The sequence below is a fragment of the Alosa pseudoharengus genome, unplaced genomic scaffold (assembly GCF_046254945.1).
Source record: "Alosa pseudoharengus isolate Yale_2024_CS ecotype anadromous, Long Island Sound unplaced genomic scaffold, YU_APseudo_1.1 YU_APseudo_1.1_scf_21, whole genome shotgun sequence".
Taxonomy (NCBI): domain Eukaryota; kingdom Metazoa; phylum Chordata; class Actinopteri; order Clupeiformes; family Clupeidae; genus Alosa; species Alosa pseudoharengus.
This window is the reverse complement of record NW_027468674.1, coordinates 34,956,042-34,979,188: the sequence shown is the minus strand read 5'-3', so window position 1 is coordinate 34,979,188 and position 23,147 is coordinate 34,956,042. Positions and strand designations below refer to the sequence as shown.

Below are 23,147 nucleotides of genomic sequence, written 5' to 3'. Positions count from 1 at the left end.
TTTTTTAGTGTTCAGATTTGTAATAAAATAACTTAATATCAGACCATGCTGCTGCCAGTTACTGCCCGGTTGCTAGCAAGCTAGCTAGCCTCCTAGCTAAGGTAACATTTTAAACGGAGAAGTGTAATTTCTTTGAAATGACAACTAGCTGAATATCATTACTGACATTAGTTAAAGTGGGTAGTTTATACTCATGTGAATTTGCAACAGTATATTATGTTTAAGCGAAGTCATTCAACTACTAGTCACTTGTTAGCGCATAGCTGTATTGCCATAGCTACTCCCATCCACTTGTATAGCGTTTTAAGATAGCGTTAGCTAGCTAGCTAGCTCGGTTCACATGACTAATTAAATTATTCATATAATGTCCTAAAGAATGATTCATTGATATCAAACATGATCATAGACAATAATAATGTGAACACAATTATGTTTATCTGTTCTTATTGCTTATTAAGAGAGAAAGTTTATTTAGTGACGTAAGGTGACACTCCCACTTATGCAGTAATCAAGGATCTTTGTTTCTACCTTTGACAAAGGAACTTCATAAACGGTCAATGGCCACATTTGCCAAGGCAATAAACCAAACTGCAGACACCACAGCTTGAGCTTACCTGGCAGCCCTGACTTGTCAATTTTTGCTATACCTTGCCTAGTGTCCTGTCAAGTCTTCAACCTGTGACTTATCACTGAGGCTTGCATCATACCACCTTCCCAGACTCTTCACTGGTTTCTTCAGAACTGTGGGAATCACCTCTTTATTTATAGCAAACTTCTTATCTATTACCTTCCCCTTAACAATTGAGAGACTCCTAGACTTACTTGGCTTCACCTTCATTCTGGCCCATTGCAGATTGCTATTTAACTTATCCAGCAACCTGTTGGTGCATGGAACGGTTGACGTCAAAGTTGTCACGTCGTCCATTAAATCCCTAATCGGGGGAGGCGTGGCCCTCCCTGCAACTTCTCCCCACCCACTACCCATTTTGAGGCCCTAATTATAACCTCCATTGCCATTGTGAAAGCAAGTGGGGAGATGGTACATGATTCCTATCTCGAGTTGTTACCACCCTGTGGTGTACAAGGATACAAGGATACAAGGATACAAGGAAGTTTATTGTCACATGCATATAGTTACTGGAAGTAAGAAATGCAGTGAAATTATGTCTGGTGTCAGCCTATTTGTGCATTAATGGGGGGGGGGGGGTAAAAAGTGCAGTAGAAGAGGGGTTTAGTAGATTAAGTAGCAAGGGCTGCATAAGAAGGGGGGGAGGATTGGGATGGGGGGGGGGGGGCACCAACAAGGAGCACCCAAGAGCAACGGGGGCAAGGAAAAACTCCCTTACCAAGGAAGAAACCTTGGGCATATCCACGGCTCAAGGGGCTAACCCAACTGCCAGGGGTCTTGGTGTGTGTGTTGGGGGGGATGACAAGGGAGATGGGATAGTGTGCTGTGTATGTGGGGAGAGGGCAGTGTGCAATATGTGTGTTGGAGAAGCTTCCTCATGAGACAATGTGCTGTGTATTGGGGGGGGGGGGGGGTCAGTGTGCTGTAAGTATGTTGGGGATGTGTGTTGGAGAAGCTTCCTGATGAAATAATGTGCTGTGTATGTAGGGTAGAGGGGGGGGGGGGGGGGCAGTGTACTGCAAGTATGATGTATGTGAGTGATGACAGTGAAGATGTGTGTGTGGGGGAGTGGAGCAGTGACTGTGTGTGTGTGTGTGTATTGTGTGTGTGGGTAGGTGGGGGCAGAATGCTGTAAGTATGTAGAGGATGTGTGTTGGAGAAGATCCTGAAGACAATGTGCTGTGTATGTAGGGAGGGGGGGGGCAGTGTGCAGCAACTATGTAGAGGAGGCTTACTGTAGCAAGCAGTGTGCTGTATGTATGTGAGGTGATGACAGTGATGATGTAAGTGTGTGTGTTTTTTGTGTGTGTGTTGGGGATGGGGGTGGGGGTGGGGGGGAGGCAGAAAGGCTAGGCAATCAAGGACATGGGTAGATAGATGGAGGAGAAATCAAAAATAATAAATAAAAAGTTCTATGGAGATGTGCAAAAGTTGGAGAAAGTCAGATATGTGTGTGTGTGTGTGTGTGTGTGTTTTGACGTGTGATGAAATAAGAAAATAAATAAAAGGTCTGTAGCATAGGGAGAGGGATGTAAAAGTGCTAAAAGTCATGTAGGTGTACTCAGCTGTAGTACTCAGCTGTAGTAAAACATACAGTAGTTGAATATCCAAAAAGTATGATTTTCCTAGGCTTTTAATGCTACCTGGGATTCGGAAATAATCAAAGGCCTCCCACAACAGACTATGCGGCACTGATCCAAAAGCATTAGCCAATTCCAAGAACACAACGTTCAGGTCTCTCCTCTCCGCAAAATTAAAAAGGTCACATTGATAGCCTATCACCTACCGGCAGCAGCGCAGGTAGACGAGGCTATATTACCTTTAAACATTTTTTATTCTCGAATAATTGATTCACACGTTATTTTTTAAATGTTTATGAGCAATTTTACGAAGCATTGATAATTTAAAAGGCCACTCAAAAGGGCACTTTCGACATTCAGGCAAAGGGGCAGGGGCTCAGGCACCCATAGCGCCCCCCTCTACACGTGCATCTGTCAAATGGTTGAATAACTGGTTAACCGTTCAAGAATATCCTTATTCAGTTATTCTTATTAAACATATCCTGATCAAATCTAAGTTCAAAGTCTTAACTTAAACAAGGCAATATCAAAGGCTAATTCAACACCATAGGCAATACATTGTATCACAAACATTGATGATACAGCTATTATGCTATAGCTAATGCCCACCATTCAGATTAAGGCCTCTTGTCCTTGTCCACTAAAATGTAGAAATGCAGTTGTAGCTTAGCATTACTTCTGATAACATACATAAAAATAATTACAAATTATAGTAACCTATAATGCTTTTAGGTGGAATAGAATAATAGAGAAAGACCCAACTATACCATTTGTCCATCTGTGTTGAGCCTCAGAGGGGCTAGGTATGGATCAAAGATCATGTGACTGGTCTCTACATTCACTGGAGACTGTCTTTTCCCAACAGAACATAGGTTCCATGCAGAGTTTACTAATCCCCAGAATGATGGAACTGCAAAAGAAAGTGTGGAGAGAGAGAAAGACATTCAGTATGTTCAGCATGTGCTGTGTTTCTACTGTGCTGTGCATGCTGTCATGTAGGATGATTATGCCTTACAGCTCATGAACATCAAAAATCTCAAAATATTAGAATAAAGAGGTTATAATACAGAAATGTTGATTTCCTGAGCCTCTAATCTCTCGCCTGGTTTAATAAACACAACCACAATCATGGGAAAGACATGCTGACTTCATAGTTGTCCAGAAGACACTCATTGACACCTTCCACAAGGAGGGTAAGCCACAGTAGGTCCTTGCTTAAAGGGCAGGTTGTTCACAGAGTGCTGTATTAAGCCATATTAATAGAAAGTTGACTGGAAGGGAAATGTGTGGTACTGTAGGAAATGGTGCACAAGTAATAGGGATGATCGCAGTCTTGAGAGAATTGTCAAGCAAAGCCGATTCAAGAACTTGCGGGAACTTCACAAAGAGTGGACTGAGACTGGAGTCCATCAAAAGCCACCACACAGACGTGTCCAGGAAATGGGCTACAAGTGGCACATTCCTAGTGTCAAGCTACTCCTGAACCAGTGAGAAGGTTAGAGTGTCTTACCTGGGCTAAGGAAAACAAGAACTGGACTGCTATTCAGTGGTCCAAACTCCTCTTTTCAAATGAAAACTAATTTTGCATTTCATTTGGATATCAGGGTTCAATCAGGGTCCCAAGAGTCTGGCGGAAAAGTGGAGAGGCACAGAATCCAAGTTGCTTGAAGTCCAGTTTGATTTTTGTTTCCACAGTCAGCGATGATTTGAGGTGCCATGTCTTTCATGTTAATTATGTTTTTCATGCTAAATTAGCACACATGACCAATGGCTTCTGCTACAACACTGAATCGCTGTAACCGTATTACCTCATCCTATTCTTGCACTGACATAGCTTTTATATTACCTTGTCTACATTATACATTACTCTCTTATTTGTCCATATTATTTATGCTGGTCTCTAGACCTTATTCTTGCACTGTTGGACTACTGTTGGACTGCTTTTTGCACCTTCACCATGACACTCACTCTCTTGAGCACCTTACCATGCACACAGAACTACAGGCCAGTCCCGGCCCTGTCACTGCAAGCGCCTCATGCTTGATCATCCTCAAGCACACTGTGGATTTTTTTTATTTAATTTATATAGTATATTTAGTATTTAGTTTTGTTAGTTTTTCTTATCTTCTACTGTCTCTATTGTACAGTGGAGTTTTGTTATATGTATATACTTATATTTACCCTTTCTGCTGTAAGTGCACATTGTGTGTGATGTCTGTATGCTACGGAGACCTTGAATTTCCCCTCGGGGATCAATAAAGTATCTATCTATCTATCTATCTATCTATATATATATATATATATCTATGTCATCTGCTGGTGTTGGTCCACCGTGTTTTAACAAGTCCAGAGTCAATGCAGCCTTCTACCAGGAGGTTTTAGAGCACTTCATGCTTCCATTATCTGCTAACAAGCTTTATGGAGATCCTGATTTCCTTTTCCAGCATGACTCAGCACCTGCCTACAGTGCTAAAACTTCTAGTAACTGGTTTGCATACCATGGTATACTGTGCTTGATTGGCCAGACAACTCGCCTGATCTGAACCCCATAGAGAATCTATGCTGTGAAAATGAGAGACACCAGACACAACAATACAGATGAGTTGAATGCTGCTATCAAAGCAACCTGGGCTTCCATACCACCTCAGCAGTGTCACAGGCTGATTGCCTCCATACCACGTCGCATTGATGTAGTAATTTGTGTAAAAGGAGCCCGACCAGTAAAAGGAGCCCAACCAAGTATTGAGTGCATAAATTAACTATTTCTGATTAGTCAGTTTAGTTCATTTATTTTCAAAAGGTCGACATTTCTGTGTTATAACCTGTAATATACTGATTTTTGATTTTTTTACATTTTTCATTTTATGTGTAATGATTCTAGAATATATGAAAGATTCACTTTTCCACAATATTTATATTTTTTTGAGAGCCACGTGTAAAATGGAAAAGATGGTGTCTATAAAATGCGTACTTGAAAACATTTTTTACAACTCGGCTAAAAATGTCAGTACAAATGTCAAACTACATGGAGAACAACCCAAAAAGAGATACAATTGTGAATGTTTTTAAGTGAAAGTATAAGGAAATGTTACTGTTTTTACTGTGAGGAACAGATTTAAAAACATTAGAGTGTAGCATTAAAACCTACGGAGCCCGTGAGGTGACATGAAAAAAAAAAAAACGAAGGTAAAAAAAAAAAAAAACTGAGAAAAGGTTATGTACTTGGGACAAACATTGACTAGGTTTGCAAGATCTCGAGTTTCTTTTGCAAGATATTGAGTTTGTTTTGCGAGATCTCGAGTTTCTTTTGCGAGATATTGACTTTCTTTTGCGAGATCTCGAGTTTCTTTTGCAAGATCTCGCAAATCCATCAATGCAGAACCACAAACGTTCTGGAGAGCTTCAGTCACTGAAATTACGTTGCAGTGCCTTGTTTTGCCAGCATGCGGCGAACAAGAGCAAAACTAAGGGGCTTCGCGCATAAATGCAGGCCAGGCTGCAGTGTCATTGTCGGCGAAATCACTGAAAGAGACGCAATGGGAAGCAACGGGAGCAACATCACCGGGCCCGTTCTGGAGGGGAGGGGGGGGGGGGCAGAAAAATAAATAATCAATAAACGCTTTCTGTGGTGATTCTGCATTAAGTGTGCATTCATCGATGTGTCTCACTTACCAGCTTAAAGCGTTGTTGCTTGTTGTTTCTGGCAGTTTCCCTATTGGCTGATAACGATTTATTTTTAAAAATGTATCAAAAGTTAGGCTACCCCTCCCCCGTGGGGAGTAGTAGGCTACGTTAGACGTGACCTGTCAAGATGTGAGATTGAGAGATTCTGTTCTCGGTAGCGTAGCCAGAATTGTTCAAATGGGTGGCCATACAAACATTAATCATAGGCATGTTATATTTATGTGTAATTTATTGAAGGCATTTGATCATAGCTGACAAATTACGCAAAAACATTTCCAACTGGAGCAAAACAATGCATGAATGTAGCTTCGGTGCGTCACATGAAACACAATTGATTGACCATATTGGACAACTTCAAAGCCTTATCATAGGCATGTGGCATGTTACATTCATGACATGAAAAGTGGAACTTATTGTACAAAAATGACACATTGTGCTGTCGGCTAAACAATTTAAACTTGCGCAAAACTGCATGAACCCAGCATCGGTGCGTTGCATAAATTAAAACACAAATTGAAGCAACAGCTTGACCATCGGACAATCCTAATGCAAAGCCTTTTCATAGGCATGCAGCGTTTATGACATAAAAAGTGGAATATGAACGCATTTCATCACACCTGACAATTACGGAGCTGCCGGCTGTAGCCTACGCGATTTTACTGATTCTTGAACTATCAGCGCAGTGTTGACTTGCGCGTCTTTTTTAGATGGTGAACGTAAACGAAGGAAAGCCTAATTGGACGGGCAAGACTGACAAGTAGACAGGCCTGGCCGTGGCTACGCGTATGCTTGGTAGGCAAAACTAGTGAGAAAATGGCTGTAAACAAATTTGGTAGCCAGAAAAAAGAACATAAACAGAGGATAGAAAATACAAAAAAGGAGGGAGAGAACGCAAAGAAGGTAGGCCTATGGTTCTTGGCTTCACATTCGGGCAATAGACAAGTTCGAGGATATGGTAGGACAATAAGGGTGTCACGATTTCGATTTTATTTCAAAATCGATCGAAATTACATCTCAATCTCGAACTTCGAACTTAAAAGTAGAATCGACGATGCAGCCACACCCCCAATGTCACGTCCAGCATGTATGACAAGACGCACAAACACACATGCACGTGCTGAACTGCAGCGTCAACACTCCTCTAATTTTAAGCTGCAGCCAGTTAAAATATAGGCCTACACATCAACCTACGGAAATCAAAGCCCCTCTTGCTACTTTGAAATCACCGGTGTGGAAGTATTCGTTCATTCACGTCAATTAAAACTAACTTAGCCTACTCAACTTAGCAAGTGAAAAGATGGTCTTATTACAGTCCAAAGTTACTTTAAGGCATAAAATGCACATTTATAAGTACATATTTCATGAACACTAACCTTGGGTCTCTTCGGAGTGTGCTGAAACAATGAAATTAACATTCTGTGTTGTTTCATTTTACCATGTTCACGTCTCTGTTTTAGCCTAATGTTTACATTACAACCTCGCGGTTGGAACGGTTTCAAAGCGGTTTCAAAATAAAAGCCCCCCGAAAAAGAAAAGGCCAAAAAGAGTAAATAACATATAAGGAATGCATTAATAGTAATATTTTAAAAAGATCGAAAATCGAAACGAATCGTGACTTTAAAATCGAAAATTACATCGAATCGAGGATTTGGAGAATCGTGACACCCCTATAGGACAATGATGACATTAATACAGTAGCCCGCTGTGGCATGGTCGCTTGCAATTGTATGGTTCATCTATATTATTTTAACTAATTGATCTGAATTGGTTGATGTTTCTCCTGGTAGCCTGTGCTCGCCTGTGCTGCGTGCGTATACCTAGAATGGCTGTTGCGGTCATGGGCGTGTTGCTCCCCGGCACAGAATAACGTAGAACCGGTCCTGTCTAAAATCAAAAGACTATCACTGTGCGTGTGTGCCGGTAACGTTAACTTCTGGTCTCGACTCACTGCAGAATGCAGCGGCTTGTTCACTGCACTGGAGAATACAGCCAAACAAGTTAAAGAAAGGGAAACGAAACTTCATATTTTTAAAGCCTCGAAAATCAAATTGACTATTGAAATCGAGGTTTAGGATGGAGTGATGTGTAGGAGCGATGACGCCCCCGCCCCCCCTCGGCTTTTTTCACAAATCGCACCCTGACTAGGTTGGCTTGTCAGTCAGTGTGGAACGCAACCTCAGACCAACACAGATGCCAAAATAAGGAACTGCAACCTAATTCCAGTGGCTAAAGCTCTCCGGAACATTTCTAGTGGTTCTCATAATGCATTGATGGATTTGCGAGACTCGCAAAAGAAAGTCAAGATCTTGCAAAAGAAACTCGAGATCTCGCAAAAGAAAGTCAATATCTCGCAAAAGAAACTCGAGATCTCACAAAAAGAAATTCAATATCTCGCAAAAGAAACTCGAGATCTCGCAAAAGAAAGTCAAGATCTTGCAAAAGAAACTCGAGATCTCGCAAATCAAACTCAAGATCTCGCAAAAAGAAATTCAATATCTCGCAAAAGAAACTCGAGATCTCGCAAAAGAAAGTCAAGATCTTGCAAAAGAAACTCGAGATCTCGCAAATCAAACTCAAGATCTCGCAAAACAAACTCAATATCTCGCAAAAGAAAGTCAAGATCTCGCAAAAGAAACTCGAGATCTCGCAAAACAAACTCAAGATCTCGCAAACCTAGTCAGCGTTTGTCCCAAGTACATACCTTTTCTCCGTTTTTTTTTATTTTTTTACCTTCGTTTTTTTTTTTTTTTTCATGTCACCTCACGGGCTCCGTAAAAACCAGCTTTATTAGTCAACAGAAAACACATTCTGTGCCTTGCCATATTACATATTACACTTTCACTTCATCAGGTAAAGTGCTCATTTAATTTGCGGTGCCCACAACTGATCGCTATTCAATCAAAGGCACAGTTGAATCGAGTCTACCAACAACAACATTAAAAGGAATAAAAATGTAACAATCATGAAATAATATAATAATGTGTTATCCTCTTGTAATAGTATTGACAGATGCAGTAGTAATTCCTAGTTAAGGTCTCTTATAACTTGATTGTTATTTTATTTCTGTAAGCTGTAGCATCCGCCACATAAATGGCCATATTATGATATAAGACAAGTCTTATTTATTTTTGTAAAACATAACAGATTTGTTAACTGTTTCTTCATGTGGAATAGGCCTAACTCTCTTACTATAAAAGTGTCTTTTCTTTATAATGTACTATTTTAAAACCTGGCCAGGTAGTATTGAGCTCTTTAAGCTCCTTTCTCTCTAACCATCTTTATAGTTCGCTAGCTATCTTGATGACTATGGGCATAAGTCAGTGATCCAGGGCGAGTATAGTCGAAACAGACAATAGGGTCTAGAACTGTCACTCACCTTTCCACGCTCACTCTCACCCACTTTTCCTGTTCTGGCCCTATGGCTGCGCTCTCGGAGAATCACATGTTTGCTTTTTAAATGGGACGCGGGAAGAAAGCCAGGAGGAAGAATGAATGAATGAACAGGGGTAGAAGGCGATCTGCCTCAACCTCCTTTTGGTTAATTCATACACTGGATTTATCCTCTTTTTTACACCCGATATAAGGAATATATGATTGGTTTTTCCGCGTATCCTGGAGATGATTTCGAGGTGAGATCTATTTTTGTGTTTGCAGAGTTTCAAAGACTGTCTTGACACCCTCGGATTTATGGATTCTTATTGCCGTGGATTACTTTCATTTTTGGACTGATTGACATTGAAAATACAGAGGTTTTTTAGACTCTGGCCTATGGGCTTATCTCTCTCTCTCTTTCACGTTCTCACCCTCACCAAAGCACTTCAATAAATCGAAGCATGCTAGAGACTATCTGTGAATGTGCGTTTTAATGAACCGATTACGTTAATTTGGTGACAACTCGAGCTGAGCTTGTTACAAAGCCACTTTAGATAAATGAATAAATGAAATAAATGTAAATGCAAGATGTCAACAAACAACAGATATTGCATTGCAGGGCTGTACATTTACAAATACTCGACCTACTGGGTTATAACAGCTTTAATAGTTAAGCAGGCATAGGGAAGTGGATGATGTGAAAAAAACAAGACATGAAAAATAGGTATGTGCATCTCTCCCTTATCAGACTATCCTATACATATCTAGATGCATGAGCTATGATATGAGAGGATACAGAACTATTTGGTGTGATTCGTTTTGATGTGATTCGTCAATGTGATAGCCAAAGATGCAATAAAGTTCCTTACATTTGCTTAACATAGACATTTATTTTCCATTCTAAATTAGCCAATTCTACATTTGTCAAATGATTACCAAATAGATAGGCTATATAAGTGACTAGGGAAGTATTTTTGTCACTGCTATTAGCTTTAGCAGCTTTTGGCATAGGCACACGTGTAGTAAAAATTATTTGTAAGAACATACTGTATACAAATGTGACTAACTTCATCAGTCTGTCTGCCTCATATTTGCATTAACTGATGATTGTGCCTGGTGATGACACGCCTTGACCATTTGCAAATCAAGTCTTTTGTCATGTACAACGGCCCAGCTTTTGTCTTATGCCAGACTTCACCACAGGTGGTCAGCGCCAATTAAGCATGCATATGTCCGGGGCGTGTCTGAACTTTTCCACTGGAGCAGACAAAGAGCCGGCTAACAGGATAAAAGCCTGTGACAAACGACAATCGTGAGGTGACTTGGACAGAGGCAACTTTGTTCATGCTCTCCTCCGAGCCGGCTTGTAATAAACCTGGGAGCGTCTCCCTTTCTTAACACATCTCAGTTCGGTTTTGCTTCTACATCATTTTTAATTCTCACCACACACGCATGCCCCTAAGCGGAATTGAGCCATAAAAGCTTTGATTGACGGCTGTCGTTTGCCCGATAAGTGGACTACGTTCAACGTAAGTTCCAGAAAATCCTCTTACTGGCCAGGGAGCTTTTCGCCCAGTTCACTTTCAGATCTAGATTTTGCAGGTGTGACGGAGTGGGAGCTATGTGATGACGAAGCGATTCCTATGACTTTGCCAGGATCGCCCTATAGTCTAGGTACTGTAATTTAATATCCGCATTCCCAGCTGCCTGAGGGGGGAAATGGCAGCCGCTACACACTTTGAGAAAGTTTGAGGAGATAGAGCTAATCTGAAAGGGAGAACGTGGAACTTGTTAACTACATTCTCAAACATGAACCTCAGAAACGTTCTGTGTCTGGTATCCTAAGTCCAGCACCGTTATCCAGTTGTGCTGGTACACGCTGTAGATTATTTTGGGCTGGTGGAGTGCTACAGTGGGCATTACTTCAAATTTGCCGGCTTCACGCGTGATTCGCATGTGACCGCACGCGCGATCACGTGACTTTAATTTGTATTTCTCCAGTGACGCTGCAATGACAATGCAACAACCCAAACAACCGCCAGATGGCTCTTGTGAGCAGGTGTCTCGTAAAAAGAAATGGAGCCTGGAAAACCCTACACAGACTTCATTACAGACTTTAGCAGACTGGTTTAGAAATAATTTAATAGCCAGAAATATGCCTGCCCTGTCCTAATAAAGAAATATTTGGTTAACTGCGAGTGAATCCCGTTTGCAGCCGCAGAAGAAATGTATACGCCCTGGCTGTCAGAAGACGGAGGAGGAGCGCACAGTCTACGAACGCACGACGCTGCAGCTCAGCGATTTAAAATGGCTCAAAAACACTTTGTATTAAGTTTTAATGACTCAAAAATGACATTTTTAGAATCAGAGAATGAAGAACACATCAGGTTCATTAAAAAGTATTTTCTATGTGTCACGAAAGGCTTCAGAGGGTGGGTTACAGTTAACACGATAGTACCCAAATTTCAATAGCCAGCACAGAATGGACTTTGTTTGGTATGTTTTAGGAATCATTAGCCTACATGCTTTACGCTACTTCAGCAGATTTCGTTGGTTTATTTGGAGCTCCTTAAAATAGGCCAATTGTTTTTCATAAGGGTTATAGGTTTTCAGAACAGACAAGTCACATACAAACCACTGGGGCAGGTAAGAGTCATTATGGTTCCGGCGCCGTCGAGAGAGGCAGCCTGTCGAGGTAGCTCCGTGTCTTTGTGTTTTTCTTACCGTCCTTTGTTTACTTTTTACTTTTTTTACTTCGCAACTTTTTTGGATTACGCACTTTGAGGAGTGTTTTCATTCTATTCTATGGATATGGATCTATTACAATGCTCCAGCGGCAACAAACTTGTGTACACAAGGAATCAGCTGCTTGCAATACGACAGAATGCTGGTAGGGTTCACGTAAACATCCCGGAGGAGCTGTGGTGTTTTCGGGGGTGCAGAGCGGGAGTTAAAGTGAGGACTAGGCGTCGGGAGAAGAAGTGGAAACACGAGCCCTCAGTTCCTTCGATGGTTATGGGAAACGTGAACTCACTGGCCAACAAGACTGACGAACTGGCTGCCCTGGTAAGAAATCAGAAGCTGTACAGGGATTGTAGTTTGCTATGCTTTACGGAGACGTGGCTAACAAGCCATATCCCCCCCAGCTAACGTCGAGCTGCCCGGCTTCAGTGTAGCTCGCTTGGACAGAGACAATAAACTTTCTGGCAAAAAGAAGGGAGGCGGACTGGTGCTATACATAAACAATAGATGGTGCAATCCCGGACATGTTACAGTTAAGGAGACTGTATGCTGTAAGGATGTGGAGTTACTAACGGGCAGTCTACGACCATACTACATGCCGAGGGAGTTCTCGCACACCATTGTTGTTTGTGTCTACGTGCTGCCTCAAGCCCTCCCGGAAAACAGGGTGTGACGTCATTCACTCTACAGTCGCTAGGCTCCAAACTCAGCACAGTGATGCCTTCTTTGCGATCTCTGGTGACTTCAACCACATTACACTGGATTCCACCCTCACAAACTTTTACCAGTTTGTTGACTGCCCAACTAGGAAAAACAGGACAATAGATCTCATGTATGCAAACGTGAGGGATGCTTACAGTGCCACCCACCTTCCCCCACTGGGGAAGTCAGACCATAACCTCATTCATTTGCAGCCAATGTACAAGCCAAAAGGCTTGAGGCAGAGGCTACCAGTTGCCACGCGCACCTTCAGGAAGTGGACACCGGAAGCGGATGAGGCTTTGAGAGACTGCTTTGAGTCCACTGACTGGAGTGTGCTACTGAATGGAGAGGACTTAGAGGAGGTCACACATTGCACTGACTATCTGAACTTCTGTATGGACATTGTTGTTCCCACAAGGACTGTACGCTGCTATCCAAATAACAAGCCTTGGATAACCAGTAATGTCAAGACTCTTCTCAATAGGAAAAAGATGGCGTTTAAGGAGGGGGACATGGCAGAGCTGAGGCGAGTACAGGGGGAACTCAAGAATAAGCTGAAAGAGGCTAAGGAGGACTACAGAAGGAAGATGGAACAGAAGCTGCAAGATAACAACATGAAGGAGGTGTGGGACTGTATGAAATCTATCACTGGCCTTAAGAAGAGCAGCAGCTCTGTGGAGGGAGACCTGGACAGGGCGAACCAGCTGAACCACTTTTACAACAGGTTCGATTGCCCATCCCCCAGCCCCCACCCCACCTCATTACCAGTGCAACCTTCACCCCCACCATCATTGGATATTGCACCCCTCCCCCACATGGACAACGACCTCAGTCAACAGCCATCAGACACACAGACACCAGATGCTTCCCCCCTCCCCTCCCCCCCTCCATCATCACTGATGATCAGGATATCGCACCTCTCCCCCACATGGTGACCACGAGTAGTGCAGCAACAATGGCTTCAGCCAATGGCCATCAGTCTCTAGCCACACGACAACCCTCTCAGAAGCACCCCTCCTCCTCCTCATCCTCCACTCCCCTCATCCCCCCCATCATTTCAGCGGACCAAGTAAGTTATCTTTTAAAAAAACTCCATCCTCGTAAGGCAGCCGGGCCTGACAGACTGTGTCCAAGGCTGCTCAAGGCCTGTGCTGCTGAACTGGGGGAGCCACTGAAGCACATCTTCAACTGGAGTCTACGTCTCGGACAAGTTCCAACACTGTGGAAGGCATCATGTCTCACCCCCGTTCCCAAGAAACCACACCCCAGCGAGCTTAATGACTTCAGGCCTGTCGCTCTAACATCACATGTGATGAAAACAATGGAGCGGCTGGTCTTAGGTATGCTCAGACCCCAGGTACGCCATGCACTGGTATTGGTTAGAATGGTGGTCATTTCAGATGTGTTTGCCAGCACTTCATAAAACTGTCATAGTTTGATAACTTTAAATTATTTGTAGGATATTGCTTGTTCACAACTTGAGCTATGTCTTTTTATTAGTATTATTTAATTTGAGCTACATTTTACACTGATATGGCATGGTGGCAACATAAACACAGCTAGCAATGGTATTAAATTGCAGTAGCCTATGATTAAATGTAATGGAATATTCAACTAAGCTAGACTGCTGTTGTTCACAGCACTAAGCTATTTATGGTTGATATACTCTGGCCCTCTCTTAGAGCCAGGCATAGTGAGCTGGCCCTCGGAAGAAAAAGTTTGGGGACCACTGGTGTAATGCATTCCCGTGTATAGTTAGCCATTCCAGAGTAATCCGGTTTTGAAATAAATTGTAGCACAATTCAACATGGTCTTTAGGCTTAAAAGCATTTCTTAAAACAGAGCTGTGCTTACATCGCCTAGATATCTGTAAATATTAGAATCAGAGAATATACAGCTCATGGTTAAGAGTTTGTCAATGTAGCCTTAATGATTTATTTTCACAAAATGCTAAGCATGCATGTATTTAAGTTTCTTAAAACTGAGCTGTGCTTAAATTAGTCAATGCATTATTTCATGACCAAATAGAAAATAAATGTTAAATGTTAAATATAGCCTATATATCTGAACATATTAAAATCAGATTATGTAGGCTACACAGTATAGTTACTGTAGATCAAGTTAGACAGCTCCAGAACTCATGCCAATGATGAGCCACACCACTTTTATGACACTATGGCATATGAATGCTGTTCTGTTGACTAATCATGATATCACATTTTATACCGTATCTATAGTGGCTGGTGAAAGAGTTGAGTGGCTTTTTTTTCGGGGACCGAAATGCAGTGACAGTTCATTAGATGCTTTGTTTGTGCAGTTATCTTGAGTCTGCGTTTGTGTGTGGTGCGCTTGGCACACTGTTGTTATAGGCTTGAACAGAAGTGGCAATCGAATCCCTTTTGCGCTTCGCACAGGTGCGAGAGCGGGTCACAGTCAATTTCTCCTCCTCTGAAATTGCCTAAAAAGCGCTTGAACACATGGATTTACAAGCAAGAGGGATGTCGACCACACCGCTGAAACAACACGATTGAAAGCCCTTCTTAAATCGACCAGAAATATGCTTGTTAATGTAGCCCATCCTTCAAAAGCATTGACTGATGATAGTGGAGATAACGTGTTATCCCGAGGCCTTTGCAAGTCAGCATCTCCGACAGTAGTCTACCCTATTAAAAATATAAGTTTTCGATGTCCCAAACGCAGAGCCATATGTGCTTACTTTATTGTTTTTAACGATCTCTATGCTACTCACCAAAATGTAGGCATGGGAACATGATGAAGTATCCAACTGTCGTGTGTTAAATTATTTTGATTATGAGCCAGTGGTTTTCAAACAGTATGCGCGACTCAGACATCTGACAAAATGCAACAGGCTCATATCGTCCTCGCATTCGCAAAATGAGGACATACATTAGACTGCTCAGATAATAACAGGTGTGCCTCCTCAGTTTTGCACGGTTTTAGTCAAGTAATAGGCCTGTTTACCTTTAAAGGTTCTGTTTCATTTTGCAATGAGCAGTGTTTTCCCTTTTGAATTGAAAATGCTTTGTGTCATGGTGTGTGGGTGTGTGTGTGTTACAATAATAATAATAATAAAAAAAAAAAACATTTAAAAAAATTCTGACCGCCCGATTCACGTTGGCTGGGGGGCAGGGGGGCCCATCAGACATTTGTGCCCAGGGGTCTATGTATTGCTGTGACTCAATGATTGATCTATCCTGTAGCTTTATTTTGATTACGAGACTGACTCCCCTACTTGGCTCATTCTTGCTATTTCGAGTATTGCCTTGCTTTTTGATAAGATAGTATTATGATCTTCACAGACTCTTAAAATCGGCACAGTGAGAAATGGTGTAGCCTAACTACATACATACCATAAAACTTCAAATAATCGCCGAGTCCCTAAGAGACGCCTGTCTCTTTTAAACGCCTGGTGTGGCTACAGGTTTGGGTTAAAGGCCGGTCTCTAGTAGCCTAGAAATTTAGACGCACCCTAGCGGCGGCAAATTAATTTGCTCAGCCTGTACGTCTAGTATCAAACCATAGGGATTTCTATTGACTGACGCCGTGGACGTCATCCAATCACAGCGCTCTATTTTGTTAGAGAGTCTTAAGGCGGGCTTAACCCTTTAGGCGCCAGAGGCGTTCGATTTTGACATCTTCATTTCAAAAGGCTATATCTTAAAAGTGATAAGAGATAGAGACTTTCTGTAAATTAGAGAAATATTAAGGATGACCCAAAGTTTATGTAGGGATTAAATGTTTATATCTAATTTGCATATTATGACGTCATATGGTGGCGGCCATCTTGGATTATAGAATTTTCATGAAAAGTCGCATGTTTGAATGATAAAATGCACCACTTCTTTCCCCCCAAAATGTCCCTCACCTTCTGTATGCTATATTGCACAATACTGAATGCTCAGGTAAATACTAAGTAGTAAACAAACTATGTAAATCATTACTAATAAATGGCAGAAACAAACGCATGGCCTAATGGCTCTCCTGCCCCGTGTCACCACCTCTGCTCCTGTTGCAAGCAGCATGGCCAGATCTCGCGCTTGCGTCGAGTAGAGAGAATTTGCGCAGCTCGGACTAGGCCTACTGTCATTCTCATTGCGACTCCCCACACTGCCTCTACGTTCCCCCCTAACTGTCCTGTGAGCACTTCGACCTCGTCTAACATACCCAGTGGCATTAGACAAAGGCTCCAACACGTTACTGTCGCCGCGATTGCGGAGAGGCACACGTTCAGAAGACAGAAGCTAGGCTACCTCCAGCCTTGTTCGCCACAACACTAACACCCTGCTAACTTCCCGATGAACCCGTGAAACATTATTCCCACCAGTGACATTGGGCAAACGATTCAACGTTTGTGCTTGGTGTAAGCTAAACTATGGAGTAAACTCTCACTTTGTCCAGCTGCATCATTGCAAGGCAGGGACACATCTGAAGCCTCACTAAACGAATCACCGTCATTTTCTGAAGGCAGATATTCCCCTTCAGAATCAGGGTCCGTGAATAGAAGACCCAACACTTCATTTCAGGTAAGCTTTTTTGATGCCATTAGACGATAATCTAATGCAAATACTCGCTGACGTTGACAATATCGCTCTGACAAAGTGGCTCACACGCACACTAGCTCCGGTACTTCACGCACTGATTCAATGCGCTGTAGCTAGAAGGTTTTGTTTAAAGCATGCCCCTCGGGGATGACGTATGACATGTCTGCCATCTAGCGGAGTGGAGGTCGAACGAAATATGACACCCTATTTGACTAAATCGGCCGTTTTATTCAGTACCGCATCTTGTCGACTAAAGTCGACTGTGGCGCCTAGAGGGTTAACAGGATAACGACAGTCCTGCAATGGTGAACAACAAGGAAGGTGGCTATGGCGAACGAAGAGCGGTTGTTTGAATTGGCATTGGCGTCAACTTTGAAGGAGTTGGACTTGTGCTTTTCTTTGAAAGTTGAGCAATACAATGCACTTAAGTCATTCCTTTCGAAGAAGGATGTATTTGCCTTGCCGACCGGATATGGTCGTAGCGCTGGCCTATTGCATGCCTAGGCAGTTTGAAAGACAATTCTCTGCCCGCCCCTTGGATTAAGCGAGGTGAATTGTTCGATTCCAGACTTTACATTTCAATGATATAGGATGGCCCGCCAGGCTAGGTCTCTAGTAGAGGCCTGGTCTGTTTTTTAGTTTCGGGTTGTATTTAATCTTCTAAAACCCGTTAGATCATCTGTTTAAACATTTGCAATGACACGAAACCGTTACAGAAAGGAGTGTGAATTAGATGTTGCACGTCGTTGCAAACCGTCGCAAAGCATTCACCTTGTCTGGTCACAGTTGCAAGGTTTTAGAATGTTGCATCAAGTTGCTGCTCATCTCATCGTGAATCTTGGGTGTGATTTGGGCTTAAGTATGGCGCAGACTGCGCACGTTATGATTATGGCATTAAAAGACTGCGGTGAAAAGCTAAAGTTCCAAATTGTATAGCTTTTTAAAAAAAATATGAACTATGCCTATATGTCCGACTTTGTCATCGTTCAATTCATCCCTTGTGTTTAAAATTTGCGGTTAGGCCGATGGTAAGCGTGTTTTTATGCTGGCAACAAAACCAGAACGGTTCGCAAACGTTATTCTTTATTCTAAATGCCATGGCGATACAGAGAAAGAAGTCAGAAAAGGAATTTACCTTAGACTAGGCTATATCAGAGCCCGTCTACGGACATTCTCTTCTGGCTATATACTGAAATAGGTAAATGATGTAATGTGAAGTGCGCTTCTATGGGACTGGTGTGTGCACGCACAGTTTTTATTTTATTTAGAGTCGGAGTGGCAAGTGCTGCGCATAGTTGCAGTGGAATGTGGCTGCCCAGGGCATTATAAAACTTCTCACTCTTAGACCTACTCATACACGGCGGTGAAATGGCGTATTTAGCTGTCTAAATTCGAATCATATGCTGGGGAAGAAATCGTCGGACATCCATGATTATTTTGTTATTCAGCACCCCTGGTCAAAAATATGTTCCCGCGCGCTTGGAAGTAGGATGATTTGTACTATGATTTGTAGACTGTTGTCAAATTTGGCAAATACAAAACAGGAGAAACAATATATGCTCATGCTCTCTCATGCGGTTTCATTCGTGCCGAAAAGGAGGGAGAATTATAGGGCTGAAACGATTCATCGAGTTACTCGAATAACTCGATTACAAAAATTACTCGAGGCAAAAACCCTGCCTCGAAGCCTCCTCGAATTCCTATGACGCGCACTATACGCGCAGGGATCTGATTGTTCCACGCGGACCGTTGTTCAGCAAGCACATCACTAGCGCGTGAATCGTCAAGATATCCATAAATGGCAGAGAATGTCTAAAGTTTTCAAGTAATGTTTTGGGATCATTACATACTCAAAAAGGAAAAGAACAAGCATCTGAACCTAAATATCCACTCCATGCTGTTTCACCAAGCCTCAATAAAGTAGGCTAGGCTATTTATCAATCTATCTAGTCTATCTATCATCTATCTACATAGCCTATAGCCTACACTGATATTGGCTGATTTTAATCACATACTGTATTTGTAGCGATGTCGTGATAGCTTGTTTAGCTTGTTTAGCTTTGATGTTTTTAAGTAAGTAAACTTATTCACGTTCAATTGCAAGACAGTATGCCTAAAAAAGAACCCCTCACACACATGCATGCACCCTCATCTTTCCTCACGCACCGCACGCGTGCACACACACACACACACACAGGTTGCTAGGTTACCATAGCAAATAGGCTCACCCCAGAAATGATTTTTTAGTAGCCTAATGGTAAAATTATTTGTTAGTAGCCTAATGGTAGGCTATGTTTTAGTAGCCTAATGGTAAAATTATTTGTTAGTAGCCTAATGGTAAATGCTGCAGGAGTAGAAATCTACATAAAACAGATATTTATGTTGATGTCAGGTCTAGATTACAGCATGAAACTTGTTGTAGGCTACATATTAATACATTAAATTGCTTTCCCTCTTCTCCCTCCCAGCACTTCACAACATAGTATGGACAGCTTTGTTCGCCCAGCTAAGTCATGCACAAGAGGCTGCAATTTTACAGAGAGCATTTTGAACATTATTTAATTGATGGCACTGGCACTTAAAAACACTAAATGGGTAAATTGCAATAAATGGGCTTAGTTTTGTAGCCTAATCTTGGAGTTAGAATAAATACCTCTGTGCCAATTGCTTGATCATTTTACAGCCATGTCATTTTCGTTATGCATTATGTGTTTTGGTTGTTTAACACTTAGAACCCTAAGCTGTTTTTAGGGGATTTTCACTACCTTTATTCATAAGGATTTATTCTGGTCATTGTAAGTGCCACACACACATATTATATATTGTTTTTTTCAGCAGAGTCTAGGCTATCCAGATCATTTCATGTATTAGTACTAGCATTGATTTTATTTTGATTTTTAAATAATTAAAATATAAAAATCATATTATAAAAATTCTTATATTTTGACCTGTATCTCACCACAGCAAGCTCATAGCTCCACATGCATTTCATGTGTGTGTAGGGCACTGTCCTGAAACGGGCAATATAATTGCCATGTTGGAGGGATACTCTGGGGCTGAGCAATTTACAGAAATATGTGGTGTGTGATTTACGGAAATAAATGCCATTTTTTATTTAGCGATGAAAAATGACCATTCTGCGCTCCATATCTGTGACACGAACTGATCTGACCTGACCCAAGTTTGCCTGTTAGCATGTGTGACTATGGTGTATGCACTCATGATGATTCTCAACTTTTTACTGCATTGCCATGAACAAAGTAAAGGCAAAAAAGGTGTTTCTTTGTTGAACAAATTGGGATGCAATGTGAGCCTTGAATTGGATGCCATGCAGGAATTTGCTAGGATTTCAAAACCGGATTATGAACATGTTTTGCCATAGAGAAACACACGATAGCGTTATAAACATGCTTTGCCACAAAAACAGACAAAAACGTGGGGTAAGTCCAGCTATATGAAGTTATTATTTTGCTGTCACTTCGTCTGTTTTATAACCCAGAAGGATGTATTTGGTATCAAATGATAGCTCTGTGTCTCTTCTTTCATCTAACATATGTGGCATATATATCCAATCACGGGTCCGCGAGTAATTACTCCGAGAGTAATGGGTGTGCAGCGTTGGTTTGTGTACATGACGTTAATATTTTGCAGTCATTTCGTCTGTTTTTATAAGCCAGAAAGATCGATATCCATGGTACCAATGGATAGCCCTGTTTCTCCTCTTTTATCTGATATGCTTGCCATATCTATGCGATAACGGGTTCGCGAGTAATTCAAACGAGAGTAATGGGTGCGCATGGTGAACGCAGAGAAGTATAGACTGTAAATATGAAACATGATTTTTTAAAATGTTCATACTTGATCGTACAGACAAGGAAAGCCCCACTTCTTCTCTGTCATGCAATAAAGGTTTTATCTCGTTGCGATGAACAGTCGCGGAGCAATGTAACAGAGAAGAAAGGGTGTGTTTTTTGACGTACTTTGCATCAATCGGGTTCTAAGGGTTAAAAATGCAAAAAAAAATATCCGATTAATCGATCGATAAAGTGCTAGATTAATCGATTACAAAAAGAATCGATAGCTGCAGCCCTAGAGAATTAAACATTAAGCACGTTCCACTTTTGCATGATAATGCAACTGTATTTGACAAAGGACCGATAAAGGCTATTTGCTAGTGACAAGATATGAGCGTTCAGTGTGATACGATCTCTTTTTAAATTACATAATTAAAACGTGTTTCATCTGTTCGGGCTATCCCTGCTATTTGGATCTTACTGTCTCTCACTCAATGAACAACATCAACACTAAATGAATGATGATCCGTAATTGTCATCAGAAAGCCTAGTCATATAGGTAGACATTCAGTGTGTTTGAAATAATTAATTCGATAATATTTTCCATATTTGCAGAGGAAAAGTTTTGTGTAAAGGGAATTAACCCTTTAGGTGCCAGAGGTTTTTTTTTCGAAACGTTCGATTTTGACATCTTCATTTCAAAAGGCTATATCTTAAAAGTGATAAGAGATAGAGACTTTCTGTAAATTAGAGAAATATTAAGGATGACCCAAAGTTTATGTAGGGATTAAATGTTTATATCTAATTTGCATATTATGACGTCATATGGTGGTGGCCATCTTGGATTATAGAATTTTCATGAAAAGTTGCATGTTTGAACTAGAAAAGCATTTCCTGAAGGAAATACAGTGCATGAAAATGCAAAAATATGATGAGTTCATATGGTTAAATTATTTGCTTGGTAGATAAGGTTTAATATAGTTGGAATGACTGAACAGTTAAATAGGTTGATAATTGAAATGGTTAAATTATTTAGGCAGATAGTTGACGATAACTAACAGTTGGAATGGCTCTAATGTTTGCTAGCAGTTATGCTAACTATGTTAGCAAAGATAATAATGTAAACCAAGTTACTATGCTAATTAGCATGCTAACAATGTTAAAATGTTAACTATGCTAACCATGTGACTTAGCTAACTTTGCTAATCATTTTTTTATAGTTATGCTAATTAGCATGTTAGCATGCTAACCATGTGACTTAGCTAACTTCGCTAATCATTTTTAGCAGTTTTGCTAAAAATATTAAACTAGCATGCTAACACGCTAGCATGCTATCTATGCTAACCACGTTACTTAGCTAACTTAGCTAATAATTTTTAACAGTTTCGCTAATTAACAGTTTTTGGCAGAGGAAGCAGTTGAACAGGATGTGTAGTCTTAATAGGGCCAGTTTGTATGCTTAAAGCCTGAGACTGGCAGTTGATGCAGGTGGCCCGAACACCTGCCATAGGATTCTAATTGCTTAACGGACGTATTGTGATGTCATAATCATAGTGTTAAGTCAATGGGGAAATTTTGATTAGTTTTTAATTAATAGTTTAAAAAGTATAAAAGTTACAAAGTTGAAAAATACATAGTCCGTTTCCTAAGTAAGACCTACGTAACATAGTTTGAATGAAGTTTCTACGTTAAACGGTTGAAGCTGCATTAAATGCGTTAGAAGAAGAATAATAAGAAGAAGCCTAGGAAGAACAGTACAGTGCATTTTCATGCACTGTAATGATGAAATGCACCACTTCTTTCCCCCCAAAATGTCCCTCACCTTCTGTATGCTATATTGCACAATACTGAATGCTCAGGTAAATAGTAAGTAGTGAACAAACTGTGTAAATCATTACTAATAAATGGCAGAAACAAACCAAATGCATGTAGCGGTAGACTGGCCTTTTGCTGTAGAGATTTTCCATTTACTACATACAGTAGGCACTCTGATTCCATGTATGGGGCACATATATATTATTCAGATGACACACAAACACAAGTAGACAAGACCTGTTTAGTTCAAAAGCTCATTTGCCACAGC

The 23,147-nt window shown here is 41.2% G+C and overlaps 1 protein-coding gene across 1 annotated transcript in view; it reads right to left on the bottom strand.

Annotated features, from left to right (window-relative positions):
- Positions 1-23,147, bottom strand: part of LOC143138346 (carbonic anhydrase-related protein 10-like) — a 130,485-nt gene that overhangs the window by 91,500 nt on the left and 15,838 nt on the right. The window contains exon 3 of the mRNA XM_076298842.1: positions 2,976-3,118. Within this exon, the coding sequence (XP_076154957.1) occupies positions 2,976-3,118 (143 nt within the window). The remainder of the gene's footprint in view (positions 1-2,975; positions 3,119-23,147) is intronic.